We start from the raw sequence: 24,073 nt of genomic DNA, 5'->3' as shown, positions 1-24,073 counted from the left end.
GAGACCATGTTTTTGGATATATTCATCCTTCTGTCCCCCACGGTGCTTTTACATTATAGGTCCCCAAGGAGTAATTATTGAACATAAAATGCGTATTTCAGGGCTCCTATGTGGCTCAGTCAGTTAAGCATCTGCCTTTGGCTCGGGTTATGATCCCAGGGTCCTGGGATGGAGTCCTGCATCGGGCTCCTTGCTCAGCTGGGAGTCTGCTTCTCCCTCTGCCCCTCCCCCTGCTTGTGATCTCTCTATCTCTCTCTCTCTCTCTCAAATAAATAAATGAAATCTTTAAAAAATACATATTTCAGATTGAGACTAGTAAATATATGAATTATATATATGAGACTAGTAAATATATGAATATATATATTCATATAAATATATGAAGACATGATACTTCCTCACTGTTAGCTGGTTTTTCCAAGTGTCCATGAACTTGAGCTCAAGCCCTCTGAGTCTAGGAGGATGTGGGAGCATTAGCCTGGATTTTACAAAGTGCTATGTCTTTTGAGACCATGCTGTCACCCACGAGCTGAGTTTCTTTTCTTTTGACCTTGCTCAGTCTTCCATCAGCTATCAAATGGAATTAATCCTGCTTGACCAATTTCCCTTGTCAAATTGTTGGGAGAATCAAATGAGATCACAGATATGAAAGTGCTCTGAAGGCGTGGCGTGAATGACGTGGCCTCAATATTATTATTGAAATGGGTTAGGGGCCCGGAATATGAAGGGTCCCTGTCACCCTATAGTTTTCAGTAATAAATCACCCCTGATGGCAGACCCACAAACTCCGCAAGGCACTGAGAAAGAACACTAAGACTGGAGCTGGCCTGAGGACCCGAAGTATGTCAGGGGAACGGCTGGATGAGGGCACACAGGTCGTCCATACTCAGCCTGCCCTGATTTCAGTGGTGAGTCCTGGACCCCTGACCAATGGATTTCAAGACCAAAAAGGACCAGATCCTGGATAACAACCATATGTCATCACCAGGGAGCCTTCAGCTGCTGCCAACACAATTACCTGATGTCTCATGTGATCTTTTATTTGTATCATTTCTAGAGGTTTCTGGGGAAGGTTGTGAGCCTGTATATTTTGGTAATGGGCCTATTCATTGGAGCATGGAAACCAATAACTCTTTATGATCAAAAGAAATCTTCATCGCCTTTAAGTCTATTCAAAAATCATTTTTATCATAAGCTTTCTACAGAGTTTTTCATTCTGGTAAAAGTCTACTCAGTTTGAAAGCTTTATATGCTGGTTCCTTTTATTGTCATGGAAGGCTGCCTAGGACATTCTCCGTATGTTTTAGTGAAATATTGTTTCTTACACTGGTCAGCTATTGGAATCCTTGACATACTCCTTTGACAAAACCAGAAGGAAAAGAAAGATGCTCACTTGCAAAGTTACATGTTAAAATCTGGAATGAGATTTTTCAGGACGATTGGAGCAAATCACTCAACCTTCTCTGAGTGTGTGTCGTGGTGGTAAATCTTGCCAAGTGCTTGGCAATCCCTGCTGCCTCTCACATGCTGAAACATGGTTTGGGAATATATTTCCCTGAGAGCTTTTGCCATAAAGTCAGAATAGTTTCAGCTGCCTGCTAAGTAGAGTCTTACAAAGAGATAGTCATTATTCATGACTCACAGAGCTGCCCACCAGGGATCTCTTTCACACATAGGTGCTTGTAGACCTGACCTTCTGAGAGGAAAGTTTTGGGAGAAGAGAGAGGAAAGAAGGAAGGGAGGGAGGGAGGGAAGGAAGGGAGGGAGGGAGGGAGGGAGGGAGGAGGGAGGGAGGGAGGGAGAACTGTCCTGGCAATGCTATGCCCTGGTTCATAAAATGAACAGGGAGGGTATATCTGTTAAGCACGGGGACAACTCTGGCCTGTGTGAATATAACACATAGTAGGGAGTCATATTTGATCATCATAATCATACTCTGAGAATAAAAATTCAACATCGTAGAGTGTCATCTGTAAAAACTACTGTATTACATTTTCACCCAGCAGAGAAACCGAGTACTTATTGGAAGGCCTTGCATTTCAAATGACTTTTCAATATTTCTGCGTGGGCAAAAAGACTATTTCTAGAGTTTACAGATGCGCAACTTGAGTTATACATTTTTAATTGACTCCTGGGGCAGTGTGACTCTCATTTATCTTCCACGATTTAACACATTTAATCTATTTTGCTTTTGACGTGGGCAGAAAGTTCACCAGCCTCTGTTTTTTACATTACTTAGGCTTGGTGGTGAGAGCTGCCTCTGGGGCATGATGATGAGAATGTTCTTGCTGAGCCCTCTGCCTCCAATGTGGAAAAAGTAAAAAGTGAAGAATCATTTTAAATGGAATTTAAACAGATGAGTGTTGACTGGGAGCAGAGTGCAAGTTTTAGGCTTTTATTTCTTCTAATTATTCTTGCAGGTGATTATTCATTGTCTCAAGTTATTGGATTTCTGAGTCTAGTTGATTTCAGGGTCAGAAGACAACTTGGCATTTTTTTCTCCCTTTATTTCTGGGAGAAGAGTTTTAAGAAAAAAACCAAAACGTGTAAATCCTTAGAAAGAAGATAGTCGTACTTTTTATTTTGCACCAGTCATTCAAATACTCCAGAATTTTTAACCAAAAGGGTTCCTAGAGCACTCATGTCTTTGCTTTTTTAATTCCTTACTACCTTATTTATATTTCCAGGCTTTTCATTTGATGGGTACGATTTATATTTTACATGTGTGCTTAGGTTTCCTTTTCTGGATACACCATGGAATTATTTCATTGCTCTTTGTCTTATTTGAGTTTCCATATCTTTGGCAGTTTACTTTTCCCTACCTTGCTTTCACCCATCCTAGGTCCTGAGAATGGAAAGAAAGTTCCTGCCCTCGGGGAACTCACAAATAGTTTTCAGGCGGTTTGATAGAAATGAGCAGTTTCAGGCGGTTTGATAGAAATTCTTCTTCTCGAAGAAGAAGAATATAGTGTAGACCTGGGACTGGGTGGATATGTTTACATTCTCCTGGAAGGCAAGAACCGGATGAACATAACTGCACATCTGGCAAATATGCTGAATACGGATACATTATGAGACTTCCTAAATATTGCATATTGACCATTATGTTCATTGTCAAGTTTCTCTTTCCAAATCTGTGTAAGTCTAATGAATTGATCTTTATTTAAAACTTCCCTATACTCCCTTTCACTTGAGAAAGTAATTAGGATACTTCAAGTATCTAAGATGACCCATCTTTCTCTTTTAGTAGCTGCATCCTGAGACATGCTTCCCCAGGGATTTTAATTTTATTATGTGCAAAGAACAAACCCTACCTGTTGTGTGATTAATACAAGAGTACGCAGGATTTTTAATAGCTCTGTTGATGGGATAATGAATAATGTTTGTTTCTAACCAACAGGATATCTACCTAATTTATCCTAATTTACTAGCAATCTAAGATCCTTACTATGACTCAAAATTAAAATAACGTGCTGTTAGAAGTAGGAAAACAAAGCAGGATAAATAATTCCTTCACCAATCCAGAGCTGCATTTCCTGATCCCTGTTGTGAAAACCTAAGGGAACTGATGTTAGTTTAGCATTTATTATATCTCAGCACATCGTGCCCAGTGCTGCCAATATCATGATAGATGTGACATGTCTTCACCACCAGGGAAGTGAATCTTGTTCAATGCAACGGTGTTAAGGAGGACAGACATAATAATTAGATATGTGATCAGTGAGACAAGGGAATCATAAAAAGGAAGGACTTTGAGCATGGTCTCTGAGAAGGTGTCATAAAGGAACAGACATTTGCATCTGGCCTTGAAGGATTTTACAAGAATTATAAGAAAAAGGGAATAAAGGGGATTCTATGAAGTGGGAATCCCAATCAAAGGCAAAAGGGCGTTGAAGTCCATGTCCCATGTTGGAAGAAGTAGACTGGGAGCTTCCTGAGAGAAGGGAGCCCATGTTGCTCACCACCGTATACCCAGTTTGTCTACAACAAGGCATGTTGTAAAGCACCGGGTTATGTGTGTTGAAATAATGTACTCTGATTGTGATTAAAACTTCGGGTATGGGGACATCTCAGTCGGTTAAGCAGGTGCTTTCGGCGCAGGTCATGATCTCAGGGTCCTAGGATTGAGCCTGCTTCTCCTGCTCCCTCTGCTGTTTCCCCTGCTTGTGCGCTCTCTCCCTCTCTCTCAAATAAATAAGTAAAATCTTAAGAGGAAGAACTTCAGGTAAAGACTGGGTAAAAACTAGAAGCTGAGAGTAGCAGTGGACAGGCTGTATCAATACTAAAGAATCTCACATGTTAATCCTGAAGAGTGTGGGCTTTGTCTTGTAAGTCAGCACTTGCCAAAATACGTTCCTTGAAATATCAAGTCTAAAGGATGTTAATAAGCATCGCTCAACAAAAGGATCTTATTGTCACATAAGCTTGGGACACACAGATTTAAACAAAATTAAACCAGCTTCTTTGCTTTCATTTCACTCAGAAAGCTCTACCTACAGTGTTCTTCAGACTTCTGGGATCCTGGACCCTCTCTTTTTAAGGCAAGCTCATTGCAGGACCGATGTTCTCCATGACACATTTTATTAGATTTGCTTTAAGCAGTGGACAGTACCTGAAGTCCTCTCAGCAGGAGACTGACATCATCTGAATTTCTTACTAGAAGATTCTCCGGTCTTCTAAAGAATGGACTGAGATAAGGCAAAACTAGAGGCGGAGAAACCAGGCTGAAGACTGGCACAAGATGATTTAGGGAGGAGATCATGAGAGCCTGACCCCAAGAAGAGAGAAGAAAGAACTGAGAGATACAACTGACCCTTCAGAGGTAGAATTGTCAGGGCTGCTGTTAGAATGACACAGGTGGTGCTCTGCTCAGGGACACTTGGCCGAGGCAGTCACGGAGCACCACCGAAGCCCACCCACACTTTGTGCCTAAGTCCTGCATCCTGGTGCAGAGCTGTCCCCCATCTTCACCTATTTCTGACTCACCCCTGGCAATGTCCCTCGTTAATGACCGATGAGATGTGGGAGGAGGGCCAGAGAAGTGTTCAAGATGACTCATATTTGTTGTCTAGGTGACTGTAGGGCTAAAGATGCCTTCAGTTGTTTTTTTTCTTTTCTTTTCTTTTTTTTTTTTTTTTTGGAAAGTTCTTTAGATTTTTATAAAATCATAGTGCCTGAAATCCTCATACCCGGAGTAGGAATGATATATGTTCGACTCCCCTTGCTCTGGTCTCTGCCAAGAGCTACAGTTTTATCTCTGAAACATTAAAACATACATCCTATCCATACAGAAAGATTTTTACCAAGACCTTGAACCAAGGGTTACGAGCTCAAATGTCTGCAGAGCCCACTCTGGCATTGTAAGTGAGTGAGGGATAGCAGGCAGAGTGTTTGCATATGAAGCTTACAGGAATGTACTTCGCTTACGAAAGAAATGTGCTTTCTTCCATTTGTCTTTGAATATGCAGAATTCTCCATCTATCTTTTATAACCATATTTGATAAGAATATGGGCAGTGAGAAGTATTTCTGCATTCGAAGAAAAATTTCTGAACGATGTTGTTGAATGACATTGACGTGGCTGAAACATTAAGAACAGAGGAGAGAGGGATGGGACGGTCTTTCTGAGTTTTCAGGAGAAGCTGAGAATTGGAATTTTTATATGAAACCTCTCTAGTTATGAGTGTTGGCAGAAATTTTTGTACTACCCTGCATAGGCCTAGGAAAATCCTATCTCTGGGCCACCAATTTTTTCATGACTTTTACCGTAGTCTATATGTGCTCTCATACGTATCCTTGGGCTTAATTTTTTTTTAAGTGGATTGATTTAAAATTCATATTTTTAGGTAGATAAGGTGTTAAAGGACCTGCTGAGTTGTCATACAAACCCATGCTGAATTACCAAGCGAGAGGAGCAAAGCTTTCTCCTGAGCTAGTAATTAGAACAATGTCTTTATTTTTTTTGCATTAAGTCTTGATTGTGGGAAGAATGACCAAAAATCTGGTGTCTGGTGGAAGTGTTAGCATTGAAATCCAAAAAAAAACATCATCAGTGGAGCTAAAGGTGCGAGAGTCTGCAGGATAGAAGTAACATAAAGTGTGAGGTCCGGTGCTGGGAAGTAGGGAGGCTACCAATATACACTTCACATAGTAATTCATACCTGGTGGATTCGGTTTCACAGAGAAGGGGATGTAGAATAGTATACGGATGAAGGCCTTAATGTCAGGGGAATTACGAAATGGTACAGGGGGATTGAGTCCTGGGGCTAATATGATGTCACATCTTAGTTCATAGCAGAACTTTCTTAATGGCCCACATGTGGGCACATAGATTGTACCCATCTGTTTGAAAGGGGGAGTTAGCACATGTGTGGTAATCACCATCATTGTAAAGAAACTTGGAGGAGGTGTTTAGTTCCTGCTGATCGGGAAGATTAGAATCAAGCAAGTTTTATGAATAGAAAATGATGAGCAGATGAGCCTGGAAGGAAATGGAAATGTGATGAGATTAGTAGCTGATGTGTACCTCTCTGCAGGGAAAAAAAGCTTTAAGAGATGTCAGGCTGGGAAATACTTTATTTCCTGAAGTGCCAAGAAGAGATTTGGACAAAGCTTTATAATCTTAGCAGCCACCGCCAAAGCGAATTGGTCAAGGATCTTTCTAAAAAAGCTGCCATTTAGAAATCTCTGGGTCTAAACATGGCAGTAAAAAGGTACATTCACTGTCCTGAGATGCAAGGTTCCCACATGCATCCAACCAACAAGTGTTTTTTGAGGACCCACTGTGTGCTAGTGTGGGCCAGCCCCTGGAGTGGCTCACAGACTTATGGGAACCCACGCCCTGCAGAAGACAGACCACACGTGCTCACGAGAGGTCTCTGGGTGGATTGTGAGCACATTTGTCCTGGGGGCCCCCCAGTAATGTGACATCTTGGGGCAAAGAGAGAGCGTGCAAAAAGGAACGGCATGATTCAGTGACCCCAAGACCTAGGTTCCAGGGATCATGGTGCCCCTCTGGTTTGCGCCTTTAACTTTTCAGGGCAAACTTTCTAGAAGATAGTTTAGAGTCAACTCTCATCAGATTAACATCATCTGATGCCTGAAAGATTGCTAACCCGACCACTTAGTGAACAGATTTTCTTGTTTCCATGCCTTTGTAACAGGCCTTCCTTATGTGAAAGGGAACACACCCCATTCTCTTCAGAAAGCTGCCCGGTGCCTCCTAGATTCACCTCTTCTCAGGACGTTACCTACGTGCCCGCCTTTCCTACATCCTCCCTCCCTATCTTTTCTTACCTCCCTCACTCTGTACTTTCTTTTCTCTCCTTTCCTGTTTCCTTCCTCTCATCTCTTCCTTCTTCCCTTGTTTCCTTTCCTTCCTCATTCCCTCCTTTTTCTTATTGCAAAGGAAGACTTTTCCCGTAAAATAGAAACCATTCCACGAAGATATTCAACTGAATACACCTCCTGAAGTACCTAACTTACTGGAAACTGGCAAGCGCAGGGACATGAATCTTCCACAGTCCAGAGAATATGTCCCTCAACTGTACCTAGGCAGGATGGTGAGTGACTAGAGCGCCTCCAGATGATTTCTTAATGCCAACTGATAGGTCAAATCAGAGAAATCACACGTAATAAAACCGAGGGCAGATGGTATAAAGCAGGCTTTTTATTTCTTTCCCTCCATGGAAAATATGGGAGATAGTACAGGTTAATTTTAGCTCAATGATTTTGACCTTCCAGAAGGTTTATCTTCAAGAGCTCTTCCTCCTTCAAGACCTACCCTTAATTTAGTGTTTGTACATAGTTTCCTCTCCAGAAATGGAAGGAAACACTTGTCTTCCCAACAGGGCAGTCATCTGAGCCCACTAGCAGACAGGTCTGGATTCTGACCCCCACATTACTACTCAATGCCGGGGTATACTTGGAGGAGGTCATTTCTCTGTTTCTCCCCGGGTAGGGAGGAGATAAAGTTGTTTTCAACTTCTCTACTATCTTGAGAAGATTAAGTTTTTAATGTTTGGGAAACATTCTGAAGATGAAAGTAAATAGAGCCTCTCCTCTAAACACATCGCTTCTTTTTTAAAAGCATGTAGCATTTTGAAAAATACCGAAATTAAAACCTCTGCAATATTGAAATCACACAGCTGAGAAGTTCTGAACACGAGACATCACTTGAAGCTCAAAAGGCAGCTTGGAATTCTGGAGCCAATGTCTTGGAAAAATGAAGGTTATTGCCAGTAATACGATGTTGGTCTAAGAAGCTCATCTGTCTAGACCTGTTTCCTCATCTGTAAAGCAGGCGGAATGAACCAGAATGATGTCTAAATTCCCACTTACTCGTGAGTTCTCTTAGTGTCTAGTGACTCTGTGCTTTGCTGAGTGTAAGGGTAAGGAAAGCCAGTTTTCCTTTGCTCTGAGGTTCTTCAGTGCATATGAGAATGTTATAGGGAAAAGAAAATACTCAGTAGTGGGTCCCCTTCCATCTGTTTGCCTACCCTTGATGATCAAGAATAGAGACATAGAGGGTAAGAGCATTGCTATCCACAACTGGTCTTGTGAGAAAAGAGTGTAAATAGATAGGTATCCTCACTGGAATTAATTGTAACGGCCGTAGCATCTAAAATCCTATGCATAGAGAATGTGTCCTTTGGACCCAGTGACCGCCCTGGGCATATTGCTTTAAAATGTCATCAGAGCCAAGAGAAGCCAAGCCAATACTAACATTATTAGTAATTGATTACAGGCTTCATAACCTTTGTCCCATTATGGTGCACACAGAAGATGATAATATTTGTACAAGACTCTCAAGTAAAAAGAAAGGCTAACCCCAGCCAGAGATGACCAGCCCCGGGGGTCCAGCTCTATGAGGTCACACTCAGCTACCCAAGAGTTAGGAAGTTCAGTGTCACAGGATATCTGAAACCTACTTGTCACGTGGTTGGAAGCTCTGCCTTGGTCTAAATGGCTTTATCTTTAGATTTCTTCCTCGCACAAATCTATGAGCTAGTTCCTGAGACTTTTCATAATGAGATGGAGGAGGGAAACATAAATCCCCTTTGAGCTTTGTCTTCTGCCTTAGAAGAATTTCAGGGGCAAAAAATAGCTCCTAGAAATCAGGAGACTCAGAATAAGGACACAAAGTACTCGGGAAGAAGGGGCATTGCCAGAACGGGGAGAAAGTATGTGGCAGCCACGTGTGAACATGGAGATAATTGGTATTTGGGGCGTGATCAGCCTAGACTGTGGCAGATGGACTGGTAGGATAAGGGCTCTGTTTCGGAAGTGCTGAGGCCACCTGCATTGCAAAGAATAAACCGTTGATGTCTTGCTAGGATGTGCTGAGGCCATTGGAAGGGTGGATTGGAATGCATTCAGAGGCAGGAGTGTGGCCACACCCTCGAGTTGGTGCAAGCATTTAGGGGACAGGCAGCAGAGGGTCGTGGTTGGGGGCACAGACCCTGGACCGGGTGGAATCCACTTTACTTCACCTTTCCCTGCCTGTCTATAACCTGTAGTTGGGAGATCATCCCCCCACCTTCCTTCCCCCGGGAAGTGAGGACAAATGGCTTAGTGTTTGTAAGCACTTGGAAGAGTGCCTGCCCAGAGGAACATCACTGAGTGCAGGATAAATAAGAGGTAACAGGGAAGCTGAAGCCCTCCCCACCCTCTCCCCTCCTGCCTGGGCTCCTTTATCAGGGAGGAGGGGAGAGCAGATTTTGAGCGGGAACTGAGGGCTCAGAACTGTAAGAAAATAGCAGGAGACAGAACTGCGCCGAAGAAGTTTGCATCTCAAGTCAGACAACCGAAGGAAGTCGCAGCTGCCGCCCAAGACCTGGTGGCAGTTTTTCAGCAGTTGAGGAGAACAGGAAAGGTGCCAAAAGACCAGGGCCCGTCCAAGATGGTCCCAGTTTTCCAAGGAGGGAAAAGCTGGATTCTAGAAGCAGCGCTCCAAGCTCGGTGTTGATCTGGAGCCATGTTTGGGGAGGGAGTTTCAAACAGATGGTTAACAGATGCTTCTACGGAGACTCTGCAGGGTGGGGAAAAGAGCATGAGCTGTGACGCCAAACTGACTTGGGTGCGAATCTGTGTTTTGTCACTTCCTGGCTGAGTGGCCTTGCAAAAATTCCTTACTTAACTTCTGAGCCCCACTGTCTGTCTTACTAGCTGTAGAATCCAAGTGGCGATGTCTACCAGGTTCCTGTAAAAAGTAGGGACAACGTAAAGCACCACACAAAGGACCGAGCAAAGCAGGCATGCTGTTAAGTGAGAGCCCTGTAACCAAAGACACGGCAGAATGTGAGGTTTACAACAGAGGTCAGCAAGTTTTTTATGTAGAGAGCCAAATAGCAACTATTCCGGCTTTGGGACCCATATTGTCTCTGCCTCAACCTTTGGACTCTTGTATTTATAGCAGGAGAACAGCTCTAGGTTACATGTTAATGAGTGCGTGGCTGCATCCCAATAAAACTTTATTTACAAAAACAGGCGGCCAGGTTTTGGCCTCAGGGCTATAGTTTGCCAATTCCCTGGTTTAAAACCGAACTGCCAGGGTTAAAACAATCTCTTCCACTTAAGAGCACTGTGACCCAGGACAAGTTCTTAAATTAAAGTTCTTTATCAAATAGGTATAATCTATCTCATGAGACTGTTTGAATAATCGAAGGAATGAAAGGAAATATTGAAAGGAACCCAGCCACCGTGTTGCAAGGAAGCATAGGCTCAGCCCCAGCTGTGGTCCCAGCAGTGGCTACTGTCAACCAATAGACATGTCCAGTGACCTACAGACCCAGCTCCCTGGGACTGCAATTGCTTATGAGAGACCCCAAGTAAGAACATCCTCGTTCAGCCCCAGAAGCCAGGAGAGATAAATAAATCATTATGGGTTATTTAAGCCCCTGAGTTTTGGGTTACACAGCTGCAGATTACCAAGACAAGGTGCAAGAGAAATTTGACTTTTTCTGTATAGTTACAAAAGGTAAACCTGGTCTCTGGGAAGCGACAGGCAGTCTGGGCTAATGACAGGCAGGTAGATTCAGGTTTAGTATTAAAAAGAGCTTTGGGAAAAATGAACTTGTCAAACAACCAATGGGCTGCTTCCTAAGGCAGTGAGTGTGTCTTATTGAAAGCATGTAAACTGAGGCCAGTTCATGGCAGGTCCAGAATATTATAGAAGATTTGGGGCATGCAAGAAGGGTGAATTGAGTATGAATCCAGAATTTGTGTTGGGTGGTTTGTTGGTTGGTGTTATCTCCCAATTTCCCTCGAAAAGAGTTTTGTAACTGCAAGGCACTGGATGAAAATTTCATTTGTTTAATGAATATTTGTTGAATACTTGCTGCACCTGCTGTCATAGGTGCCAGGAATCCAAGGGTGAACAAAATAGACAAATGCCAATGCACAACGGAGCTCATCTTCTAATAAAGGAAGACATGCAATAAATAAGATTGTGAGTTAAATATATGTCTGATAATGAGAAAATGTCAAGGGTAAAATACAAAGTACAGGAAGGGGGATATGTAATCCCTGAAGAGAGGTTTACAATGCCAAGTGTAATGGCCTGGAAATAGCCATTTATGATTAATTAATAGTTAAGGAGAATGTCAGAATTGAACTCTCCATTTTAGAAATATTTAATATATTTTCAGATACTTTCAATAATCCCTGGGGACAAGGCAGTGGACAAGACCCAAGGTCTCCACACTCAGGCAACATCCATGCTTCTATTCTGTTGTAGGGAGGGAGACCATAAATGCAAATACATCAGGAAATTTCAGTGAGTAAGGAGCGTGGCCTCCACCAGCTGCCATGAATCCAGAATTCTCCATGTCCATCCATTTTTGGTATTATAAAGCTTTTGCATCTTCCGAAGATAGACATATAAACATGTTCCTCTTTGTGGTTTTATCGTTATAATCCACTGGGTTGTATTGATTTCCTCTGGTTCTACCTGATAATCACAGACCCCAGGGACACCACAGGAAAATGAAATGGACTGTACTGTACTTTCAGTGGAACTGCTTGCGTTGTGGTTCCTTTTGTTAGGTGCTCGCCGTAACCACCTAAAGAAATGAGTCTTTCAGGCTTTGATTAATTGCGAAACCACTGATTATTGATCATTGATGAGAACAGAAAATCCAGGTTAGGATGGCTTGGTATTCCCCTGTCGCATTGTGGCTGAGCAAGAAGGGAGAGTTTTCTAAACAATAGAATTCATCGTTAATGAAAAATGGCTCAGTGAGGAGATGGTGGGGATTTATCTGTTAGTTTTGCTTCATTCCCCATTGCTGCTACTCCTTTTCCATAGAGACTGATTCCAGCTAGTGGGCTGAGCCCTAAGGCAACACGGAAAAATGAAGTCTAAAAAGCTGATGGAATCATTGATGATTGATATTCCAGGTACAAACAGAGCTGGACACATGAGTGGGTCTAGAGAAATAAAAAATGGAAATGAAGACTCTGAGGTCAGAAATGACGTAGTCATTGAGCAAGCATTTATTGAGAGTACACTAGGTTACAGCAAGGATGAAAAAGTCAAGGTCCCTGCCTCTCAGTAGCTTATAGCCTGTTGAAAGAGCCAAAACACATGAATAGATCACTTCAGTAGATTATAGATAAGTGTCCGCAATGACCAGCACAGTTTGGGAAGTGGCTAGAAATCACTATGAGTAATCATGGGATTGGTGATGTTCTCGTGATGTCAGGTGGGTATGAAAGTTGCACTAGCTCTGTCTAACCCCCATTCCTAGATTCATAAAGCAAGGAGCACTTAGGGATTGTATGTTACCTGTCTCTTAATTTTTTTACAGATGAAGAAACAGGGACTTTTCAGTGTCTGAATGTTTCCTCCACTTATTATCATAGGGAAGAGTTTTAGATAAATTAATTCTTAATTTCATTTAACAACATTTATCTGACACTTGGGTCTGCGTAGGGTACCAGAGCATAACAATGAATAAGAGACAATCCCTGACCTAGGGTTGTTCTGGAAGGCTTGAGTGGAAACTGACAGGCGTACAGACACTGAAAAACACAGATGATAATTACTATGTCCTGGAGTTATGCACACAGTGGAGTGGGAACATGGTGAGGGCACCTCCATCTGTCCGCCCGAGGCAGGATTGACTTCGGAGAAGGAGTGTTGGAACTGAAGCTTCTAGAATGAGTCAGGCCCAAGAGAAGGCATTCCATGTGGACAATCAGCTGTACAGTAGAATGGGGATGTTAAGAACATGACATACTCAGAACCTCCCAGGCTCACAGTGTAACCGGGCACAGAGGCTGGAAAGGGATGGATAAGGCACAGTGATAAGTAAGTCTGGCCAGATCCTTGTCCTCAAGAAGCCCCAGAAGGGTGTCATCCAAGGTCAGTGACATGATCAGATTTTTAAGGAAGAAATAACTTCACAAGAAAGATGAAGTTTGGAGACAGGGAGACCAGGAGGCTACTGCAGCAATCCAAGCAGGGTGCACAACAGGTCTATGCTGGGGCAGTGTGGCAGAAAATGTGCACCTCCTGGCCTCCCAAGCTCAGCTGGATGTGGATAGTGAGAACAGGACTCTAGAAAGGACTCTCGGTGGATGCCTGGGGTTCTGGAACAAACCAGTGTGGGAGTAGGTGGGGGGTGTCCTTCACAGAGAAGCAAAACAGGAGAGGGGGGAGGTTTGAAGGTAGTGCTTTCAGTCTGTGACATGAGAGGTCCAGAGAATAGACTGCTGGTATATAGTTGAACATACTGGTCTGGTATGGAGAAGGAGCCTCCGGCATAGGCATGGGCGTACACGTTGGGGAAGGATCAGCTGCAGCGGGTGCTGGAAGCCATGGATAAGACAGAGGAGCCACAGTCCAGAAGGCCAGAAAGGCAGCTGGGCTCTGTTGTAAAAAGACCTCGAATGGTCTCTGCCAGTTTTATAAGGTGAGACTGCTTTGGCTGAAGAGGTTGCCCAAGTAAGACCCGAGTTAGAGTCTGACTCAGTAAATAAGCCTTTGTGGCACATGTTCGACCTCCGTGGCTTGACGCAGGAGTGAGAGCAGCAAGCAGACCAGGCAAAGTCTGTTTTGCCCTTACACAGCTTATCAGCTCAGACGAAGACTGTATTTAGTTACTTTCCAAAAGAGCGCGACGAAAGAAAAGTATAGGGTAATGTAAAGCGAGCGCTTCAGGAAGGGATGACGAAGGGGGCAGGAGGATGGCGCTTGGTCTGTGGGCTCAGAGAAGGCACCCCTGAAGAAATGACATTTCAGCTGGACCTCGGGGATGAGGAGGCAAGATGGAGGGGAAGGGACGGGGAGAGCACTCCAGCAAGAGAGGGCGGGGTGTGCAAAAGCCCTAGAGGGAAGAGCTTTTGCTCCCTGGAGGACCCAAGGATGCCTTTGTGGTCTGAGAGAGCAAGACAGCAGGGTGTTTGGAGTGAGGTGGGGTTGTGGGGACCCACCTTTCCCTGCTAAGCAGACATCTGGAAGACCTGGGTGTCTAAATCCATCTCTACTCCAAAAGAAAGCATTCTTTAAAAGTATTTTAGGTATTTATTTGAGAGGGAGAGAGTGAGAGACAGAGAGCACAAGGGGAGTGAGGGGCAGAGGGAGAAGCAGACTTGATCTGGGGCTTGATCTGGGGCTCGATCCTGGGACTCTGAGATAATAACCAGCACCAAAGGCAGATTCTTAACCGACTGAGCCACCCAGGCGCCCCCAAAAGAAACCATTTTTACAGCAGCAGGATCCTTGAGTGAGTGGTGAACTGCAGGCAGGAGGGTCTCTCCTTTCCTTGGCAGCCACGTGGCCCTGAACCAGCCCCAAGGCCCCGTCTCGAGCCCACCGCAGGGGATTTCTTGAGAAGCTATGAGGAGGTGATTTTGTGCACAGTGAAGACTGTGAGAGCTGTCTGGCGTCAGAAAGAGGCTGTTCAAGGAGAAAAGAGAGGCAGGGAAGTGGAGCAGCCAAGAAATCAATGTGTTTTGGTCAACACAGCTCACCTGGGAGTTTAACATTTAGAGCTCAGCGTGTCTGGGAAAATCTCAGGAGTCAAAATCCAGCGCTGGCACATAGTGGTCCCAACATGATCTTTTGTGAAACATAACAAACCAATTGGGAAGATAACTTTAGAAGGAAACTTGATTGATTTCTCAAAGAAAGCAAGAACTCCTATGAAAATTTATCTTAAGCCTATTAAAGCCATTCTCCTAGGCGGCTTGTAAGAGAAACTGAACTACACTGCAGTTCCATTTTGCAAAAAGCCTTTAATTTGTTTTTGCACGTTTCTGGCCTTTGTTTCCATTATTCCTGTCAAGCTGCTTTATTAGGTGAAAAACTGGATGACCAGGTGCTGTAATTTACTGTTGTTTTTCTCCTTTTGGTGCCGAGTACGTCTTCATGCTCCTTCCAGCCTCCAAATATGTATTTTGTAGGAATAAGCTGTCTTATTCTAGGTAATGATTTAAAGAAGAAACACAGGTTCTTCCAGGTTTGTGGTCACACAGAACATTAAGAATTGCCAAAAACTTAATAACACCTGGCTTTGGCTCTTGGTAACAAGAGGGCCTCTGATCCTTTGTTTACTCATCTGTCAAATAGGAACAAGTAAACCTCCACTTAGTGATGAAGGTGTTTTGGAAAGTGAGTGATACAATGTATGGAAGAGTGCTTTATAAACAGTGTCCCCAGCCCCACTTACAACTATTTCTATGATAGTAATTATTATCACTATGACCAAGAAGAAGATGACCAAGACACCAAGTCTCCTTTTCATTTCTCTCCTCTCTCTCAGTTTTCCCAGACACTCGTAAGAATAGCACCTCAGAGATGCAGAAAGAAGTGTCCACCCCCCTCAAGTTTCCCAGAGGGGAAAAGCCATTATTTTGTTACTGTTAAAAAATGTATTATAACTGTTAAATGTACTTACAATGAACCATCAAAATTATGAAGCATATATTTCGGTTTTCCTTTTGTATAGTGGCAGTGCAAAACTCACAAATTTTCCATGAAATTGGAAGATGGTGATATCATTGTCCAAGAATTAGAAGAAATGCCCATTGGTTAACATGTACTAATGATGATACTGTTTTTTGTGTCTGTCGAGGGTCATACTTCATGACCATAAGCTTATATAAGCTAGTATGTTTTGTAAAGTCAGTCTTATTTTCCTCTCCCTCTCCACTCCACAGCACAATGAGAACTCTGCTTTCCTCCCACCCTTTCAGCAATGATTTCCATTACTGGATGTAGAGCAGTCCCTGCTTTTACAGATGAACTATGAAAAGTTATACATTGACTATGAACTACAGGAATAAGAAAAGTTGAGCTGCCCCAAGGCACAGAAGAGGCCTTTTGTGGGCAGATGGAGGGAGAAGTGACAAGAAAGGTTTTTCTCCATTCTGATTGCAAAATGCTTTCTCTTTCAAAACTCAGGTGACTGTGACAGATGGCGGTTCCTCTCCAAAACAGTCCACAATTTGGGTGGTGGTTCAGGTTTTGGATGAAAATGACAATAAACCCCAGTTCCCAGAGAAGGTCTACCAGATCAAGCTGCCAGAACGTGACCGAAAAAAAAGGGGAGAACCCATTTATAGGGCTTTTGCATTTGACAGAGATGAAGGCCCCAATGCAGAAATCTCCTACAGTATCGTGGATGGGAATGATGATGGAAAGTTTTTTATTGACCCTAAAACTGGCATGGTTTCTTCCAGAAAGCAGTTTACAGCAGGGAGTTATGACATCCTAACGGTAAGATCTTTCTGAACCTCAGTAACATTCATGGGAAGGGGGGACTTACTTTCTTCCTCATGTATATGCATTTGAGTAATAAATCTTTAGAGTAATAAGTACAGCCACACAGCTGTGGAAGGCTACTACTTTCTCCTTCAGTGAAATTTTGAAATAATGAGACCATTTCCTTTGGTTGTGTCCTATCAGCAAACCTCCTCCATCTCCAGTACACAGCCTGCCCCCTCACATACTCAGCCACACTTCCTGCAGCCTTAAATCATTGTAAGGTACTCAGCATAGATGAAAACTGAGGGTAGGAGAACACCAGAGTGACATGTTACACCCACCACCCAACATATCATTCACTTCCCAAAGAAAACAACTCTTGTAATCATTGACAGCGTAATAGGACATGAATTTAGCCATGAAAATTGAGACACGAATCTCAGCTATGCTTATTCTGCATAAGCTGCCACAGTGAAAAAACTTAAGTAAGAAATGACTACATTTTTCATTGTTAGAGATTTTTTTTTTTAAATGAGCACTATCTCAAAGAGAGACTTAGAATTCCTGTATCTAAAAGTACTACCTGCTCTCACCAGCCCCCAACCACTTTAGAAAGGTAGCATCTAGGCCAGAAAGGGGATGGATCATCCTTATGAGTGATGGGTCCTTGCCGGTATCCCAACAGCTGTCAAGAGTCAGCTCCATCTGCCATCCTTCTCTTAGTTTGTAGCCTTCTCTGCTATATAGAGTCAGTCCTGTATTATTTTAAAGGATGGTCTGAGTTCCTTGATTTGTCTTTGCCGTCTTATGGTCTGGACTTGGGTTTCTTTCCCTACTCAATAACCTATCCGGAACTGTGGGCAGAGAAAAGAAGATAATAGAGATGTGACCCTGTTTCTACCATTAGCAGCTCTGATGTAATATGTGTTACTATAGTTGTGTGACAATGGGAGACTTTGAAGACTGGATGGATGAGCTGTAGTGGATACTGTTTGTGCCCCAGCCAGATCCACATAGGCTGGTGCAGCTATGCCCCAACTGCTGTAGAGTGTTGGCTGCTAAGGGCTCATATCTGCCCCCTTCTACAGAGAATCATCCTTGGCTGACCTTCTTGACCCAAGAGGTTACACACTCCCATCCCAGGCCAGCAGCCCAATAGCCAATGACTAAGTGGTATAAAAGGCCAACCCCTTGCCTCCAGGTGGATTCAACCCAGCAGTACAACTGAGGATTCAGAAACCCCATGGGATCAGGCTGAGGTTAAACTTCAGCTGAGACCACACTAATGTTTACCTTCTTTCTCCTGTTCATCCTGCTTCATTCAGTGCCTTTCTCCCAAGAACTCTTCCACCCAAAACTATTTGTACTCAAACCCTGCTCCTAGGAAACCTGACCTAAGACATGAATCCTCGTAGGTCTTCTATCCCACAGGAGTTTTCTGGGGCAAAGTGGTTGTCATGATTCCATGGCATTTGGGTGCTGTGAGTTGTCACTGTTTTTAAAGACTGTAACAAGTGACCATGCACTTGTACGTGTTATTTTTAAGATGCGATATTTTAAAATCCTTTTTTTTTTTTAATGTATTGACTTTTAAAAATTTTCTGTCCATGGTTTTTGCTTGTTGAACTTGAACCGTCATTGAAGTCCAGGTCAACATAGCAGTTCACCCTGCACAGCTGAGTGGGCAGAACTCCTTTTTTCAGTGCTTATATAAGACCATAGGGAAGAGTCATTAATACCCTCCTCCCCATCCCGCTGCCTCCAGGAACCCATGCTTTCACCAAAAGAGTTGTTTGCCCCTTCAGAGTTGGCCTAACTGAGGGGTTTCCAAGGCAGTGTGAGCAAGGCTGTTGCCTTTCCCACACCTATCCCCTCACCTTCCGCGGATTCTGAGTGAACACAGTGCTTTCCCCAGAATAAAGCAGAAGGAAGGAGCCGCACAACACGACCACACACATTCTCATCCACACTTAAGGATTCACGGCGCACTTCATTCCCTTTCAAGCATCACCACCAGAGGTACAAGGAATCAAATGAGCTATTCCTACTTACGTGACTATCAGTCATGCCTATAAAACACTAAAAATGGTAAGTGCATCTTCTGTTTTTCAAGTTTTCCACATCTGTAAAGTTGGTGGTGGTTTAGATCACCTTCCAGTGAATGTGGTACGGGACCCCCCCACAAACATGACTCAGTTGTGTCCCCTGATTCCTGAGCACATTCTCCTCAGACTCTGCCATCCTTTCCCTTTGCGGACACCGTGATGAGGAGGGATTCTTGGGCCCACGATGGATGAGGGACAGACCCCAATTTCCACAGGGATCTGAGCTCTAAGACCTCTTTCTATGTTCTCTCCATGTGTGAGTAGATAAAGGCAGTGGACAATGGGCGCCCACAGAAATCTTCCACGGCCCGCCTCCACATTGAATGGATTAAGAAACCACCCCCTTCACCTATACCGCTGACTTTTGACGAGCCGTTTTATAACTTCACAGTCATGGAAAGCGATAGAGTCACCGAGATTGTAGGGGTGGTGTCTGTGCAGCCCGCTAACACCCCTCTGTGGTTTGACATAGTTGGTAAGTTCGAGTCCTCCAGAGCAGTAATGGGCAATGTAATCACGGACTGGAGTAACTAGCCAAAAAAACACAAAAAATACTGAGAAATAAAAAAAATACAAAAATAAAAAAACAACCCACTAACGATTAGTGCTAAGATGAAAAGATGTATAGTGCTGGAATGCAAAAGAGCCAGTAAAATGAATAATCGACCTGTGCTTTCGTTCCAACTCTGTAGCTAAGCTGAACAGAAAGTGCTCTTTGGCTGGATTTTCCATAGTACGTTATTTACTGCAATCTTAATGTCTTTCTGTGTGTCATTTAAATTCTATTGTCACACTTGGCTAATCTCATTTCTAAATGTATTGATGGTACTAGACTTGCTGTCCTTCATTTCTCTCTTTTCTTCACCTTTTTTCTGCATTCTGTTCTTTTTTTTTTTTTCTGCTCCCGACTGCCCTGCTTCAAGGTGGCAAGCATGCTCGAGAGATGTTCTATATTCTACAGACAGCTTGTGGGCAGAACTGTTCAACAGAAGGTACCCTTAGTGCAAACACATTTGCTAAAATACAGCTATCCAATCTGCCTTTTACGGTTTTGTTTTTTTTAAGCAAATTAAATTACATCTTTCATAACTGCCTATGACAGGCTCAAGTGCAGCCCACAGATTTCATACAATGCCTCTAACAACTATTGCATTACTCGAATCCACTGACTCCTTTGTTTGAGGTTTGATGGGGTTTGGATTTGGGGGGGGTGGTTTTGATTTACTTAAAAAATTATTTTTTTCTCTGCTTTTGAGGTATATGGGCTTTTGGTTGTTTTGTTTCTATCATTTTGTAGATTGGGTTATGTGATGGGGCCTTTTCCAATTGGAAAAAAAATTAAAAATTTTCCCAACACCTCTATTTTGCAGCAGTAGTGCCATTCATAGACCTAAAAGCTCCACCAAGAGGGTCCCTGGCTGCTGTCCACAAAAGGAAAGGCAGGAAATGGAACCTAGATATATAGTCAGTGAGCGCTTCCTACAAGAACGGAATAGAGAAAGCAGATGGAAGCGTGCAGAACAGACTGTGGGAGCCAACCTTTACATTCCTTGAAAGAAAGCAAGCAAGCACAGCAGGCTGCAAAAGGAGAGGCCAAAGGAACACCCCTGTCCCCCCACACACAGGCAAGGAGAGGCAGGGCAGGGCAAACAAGTGCAGAGGACCAGGAAACAGAATGGGCCATAGCTCATAGGAGACAGCAGGGAGAAGATGCCAACCCTGGACTGGACGCCGGGTTGAGCTGGAGCTGACTTCCCACGCTTCTTTGTGGGAGGCCAGAAATCCAGAGACCTGGTCTGGGGGAATCATTTCCTTCCATATGTCCCTGCCTGGATGGGATGGGCAAGATCCTATCCCTCTTCCCAGGAATGGCTGGATCTGGAGAAAGCATTGAGAACATTCCACATCTGTTTTAATGAGGCACAGGAAAAGAATGCCCCCTGGCCTCCAGTCAAACCTCCATAGAAGGTCCTTTGAACTCCCCAAAATGGGCGTGTTTTCTGCATTATTTCATTTGCTGGAATGCCAGTAGAATGTCTCTGTTTTGCTTAGTTGGCATTAAATCTACCATCCCTGTACCTGGCCATCCTCATTCCAAGCTTTCAACTCCTTCTTCATCTCCACTTAAAGCATTTGAAATGGAACCTCTTCTGATCCGTGAAAGATGTCTTTGAGTCTGTATCTTTTCAGTAGTTTTCAGTCCATTAAGTTTTTATCTGATGCTGCTTCTTTCTTAGTGAAACAGAGAATGGCACATGTGCATCACCTTCTTCTCTATGCCATTCCCTTTGGTGTTTCCTTCACTGCCACTACCATCTGGAGTCACGGGAAACGCATCTCACTTTCTCCCTGTCTCCCTGATGCCAGGCCTCCAGGGTCATGTGCAAGAGGGATTTCTCTTACATAGCCCAGGGGCACCTGTCGGTTAGGTGTCGGACTCTTGATTTCAACTCAAGTCATGATCTCAGGCTTGTGGGTTGGAGCCCTGCATCAGGCTCTGCACACAGCATGGCATCTAGTTAAGATTCTCTTCTCCCTCTGCCCCTCTCCCCTGATGTCTGTCTGTCTCTCTCTCTCTCTCTCTCTCTCTCTCTCTAAAATAAATAAATAAATCTTTTAGGAAATAAGTAAATAGCCCAGAGAAGAGTGTAGTCAAATCCCAGCAGGCAGCAGGACTCGGCATTGCTGTCCTCTGCTATGGGAAGGCTTACTGTCTCTCATTAGCCACGCGTTTATCTTCCTCCTCCCCTGACACTCCAGTTGACAAGCTCCTCTACACTCAATAGCACTGCTTCACACCCTTGCGTGATCCACGCATGCAACGTCCTGCCCTGTGACGCAGCCCACTACCACCCCCACCTGCCCCACCTCACGTGTACCCCACTTCAAAAAATCCTCCAAGCACACTTTTCTCTGACATTCAGTCCCACCAGCCATTTGATTCCAGATATCCTGATCAGTTTGCAATTCCTCAGCCTTCCTGCTGTGTGTGTTTGTGTGTAGTAATGCTGGTAATGCTGCATGTCACCTTACCTGCATGTTTTCACGTTAGCATTTTCAGTGCAATGGTGTCTTTTCATTTGTGTTGATCCAATCTCCATTCTTAACCCTTACAGTCAAGGCCTTTGTCTCCTCATCCCTTCCTCCTGCCCATGCTTGTGTTGATTGCTTCAGGGTGAGTGGGATAAACAGTGGTGACCCATGGAAATGCTCCAGGTAGCCAATTATTAAACCTACTAATGCCTCTTGAGACCAATCCAGAGTTAGTGTGACCTTCTGCTATATTCCCAGCCTTAGCAACCATGGCACCGTGGACAAAATGAGAACTTTCCCGAGAAGAGCGGGGCAGTTTATAGGTGACTAACCTCCCCGGATGGAATCCCTTCAACCTGCCCCAAATACATAGCCAGGAATCATCAGAAACATAGCACCAGTTTTCATGTTTCTCCACCTTCCTGTTTCTAAATGCTGCCCTCTTCCTAATCCTCTCTGTGTCAGTAGTTCTCTTAATGAAGACCTACAGCATTGTCCCTCTAGTCTAGATGCTTCCATCACAGAGATTTCACTGTAGATCTGGTCACATCTAGCTGAGCTTCTTCTGCAAACTGAAATTACTGGGCCCAATGCCCAAACAGAACATGATTTTATTTCCATCTGCACATCCAGCCAACAATATCTTGAAACACCGATTCTGTTTCAACACAGACATTAAATCTTTTCCCCAGGTGCTGGGGTTGCTCTCACGATCAATGGTCTCCCTTCCACCAAATCCCCCTTTTTAGAATCCTTTCTAATCGAACAGAGTCTTTTTTTTTTTCAATCTGCTGACAATGCCTTTCCCTTCTCTAAAAATCTATTGTTTTCTTTATCATATTCAGATGTTTCCTTCTCACTTTCAGTATTTCTTGCATAGTTATCCTTGGCCATCCAGACTCTACTTTCTTTTCCTTTTGGTAACTGAGTGTCTTCCTCAGCCAAGCTAACTCAGAGGGAAAAGATAGGGAACATGGCTTCCTGATGTTTAAGAAATTTGGCAATATACTATAGTGGAATGTTGGCATATACCATCAGCATGGATCTGAAATGAGATCTCATGTTGAAGTTGCGGTCTTGCTTAGGTAAATATTCAGCAACTCTTCCAAGAGAGTCAAGACTTGGTTTCATTATACACCTAGGGCACCTAGACAGCTATACAGACATTCCAGAGCATTCAGCATCCTGGCCTAGCACTTAAAGTTTACAGATGCCGTAACAAACGAATTTTCATTAAGTAAGCAGAAATAGTGTTTCTGCATGCTTTTCCCACTGGGAGTGGAGTCTCCTCATTTCCATATTTCCGGATCTACCCGATTCTTGTTTAACTGCATTCCTTTTCCTCCCACCGTAATATAAATTCACAAAAACTATAGCAAGCGAGATCTCATTCCCAAGTGTGTACCCCTTTACCACGGATCAGCCAGTCACTTTCCTGTTCCTCCGAAGAGACCACTGCTTACAATATTATGTAGCGGGACACTCTTCGGCTTCGAGAAACAGAAGCCCTACTTGTAACCCAGTAAAGAAAGCTGTAATAAAAAAGGAAACACAATAAAGTTCAGCTGTTCTGTGTTTAAACAGCCCAATGCACAGCATGTTCCTTCTCTGTGTTAAAAGAGAAATGAAGGGAACAAAAATAACCCATAATCCTTTGTGGTTTTTATCACATATCTTCACACTTCTCAGGAGACTATGATTCAACCCAGCAGCTCCTTGATTTACATTCTTTTTAATGTGCACGCAATCTGGTTCGCAGCTCATTCCACATATCCTTATCCCAGTGGCAAATATTTGTATTGTAAAGACCACCATTATTACACACTTCAAACAATTCCACTTCACCCACAGTTTGATGGCGGATGCTGCCACCGATTCTTCTTGCTTTTTACTTGGTACTTCGGTTAGAAAAATGGTTTTTCTTGTAGACAGTAAGCACTTAAAAAAATTTTCCTTGGAAACAATTCTCTGATGGTGCAAGCTAGCACATAGGTCCAGCTCTAGCCAAAAGACCTGTGTACATGTTGTAGGTATATAAAGATCACCTTAGTTCATACATGGTCATAGATTCCTACAGACTTTGGGTTCTGGGCTGCTTTCATCAAATGAGCTTACATCTGCCCTTCTTGAGCCTTGTCCCCAAGTGGAGCCATCCTTTAGAGTTGGATCAAGTGGGCAAGTGAAACTCTTTGGTAGCGGTAATAGCAGGTCTGGTCTCTGACTAT

General features: G+C 43.5%; 1 protein-coding gene across 5 annotated transcripts in view; it reads left to right on the top strand.

Annotated features, from left to right (window-relative positions):
• Positions 1 to 24,073, top strand: part of FAT3 (FAT atypical cadherin 3) — a 639,398-nt gene that overhangs the window by 502,259 nt on the left and 113,066 nt on the right. For 3 of the 5 annotated variants that reach the window (XM_032852827.1, XM_032852826.1, XM_032852825.1), the window contains 2 exons: positions 16,408 to 16,722; positions 19,080 to 19,290. In XM_032852827.1, coding sequence (XP_032708718.1) covers positions 16,408 to 16,722; positions 19,080 to 19,290 — 526 coding nt within the window. Of the gene's footprint in view, positions 1 to 16,407; positions 16,723 to 19,079; positions 19,291 to 19,738; positions 19,808 to 24,073 lie in introns of those variants that run through there. The other 2 variants (XM_032852829.1, XM_032852828.1) reach the window with 2 other exon arrangements.

The sequence above is a fragment of the Lontra canadensis genome, unplaced genomic scaffold, assembly GCF_010015895.1.
Source record: "Lontra canadensis isolate GAN:19392208 unplaced genomic scaffold, GSC_riverotter_1.0 scaffold7, whole genome shotgun sequence".
NCBI lineage: Eukaryota > Metazoa > Chordata > Mammalia > Carnivora > Mustelidae > Lontra > Lontra canadensis.
This window is presented reverse-complemented; position numbering and strand designations above follow the sequence as displayed.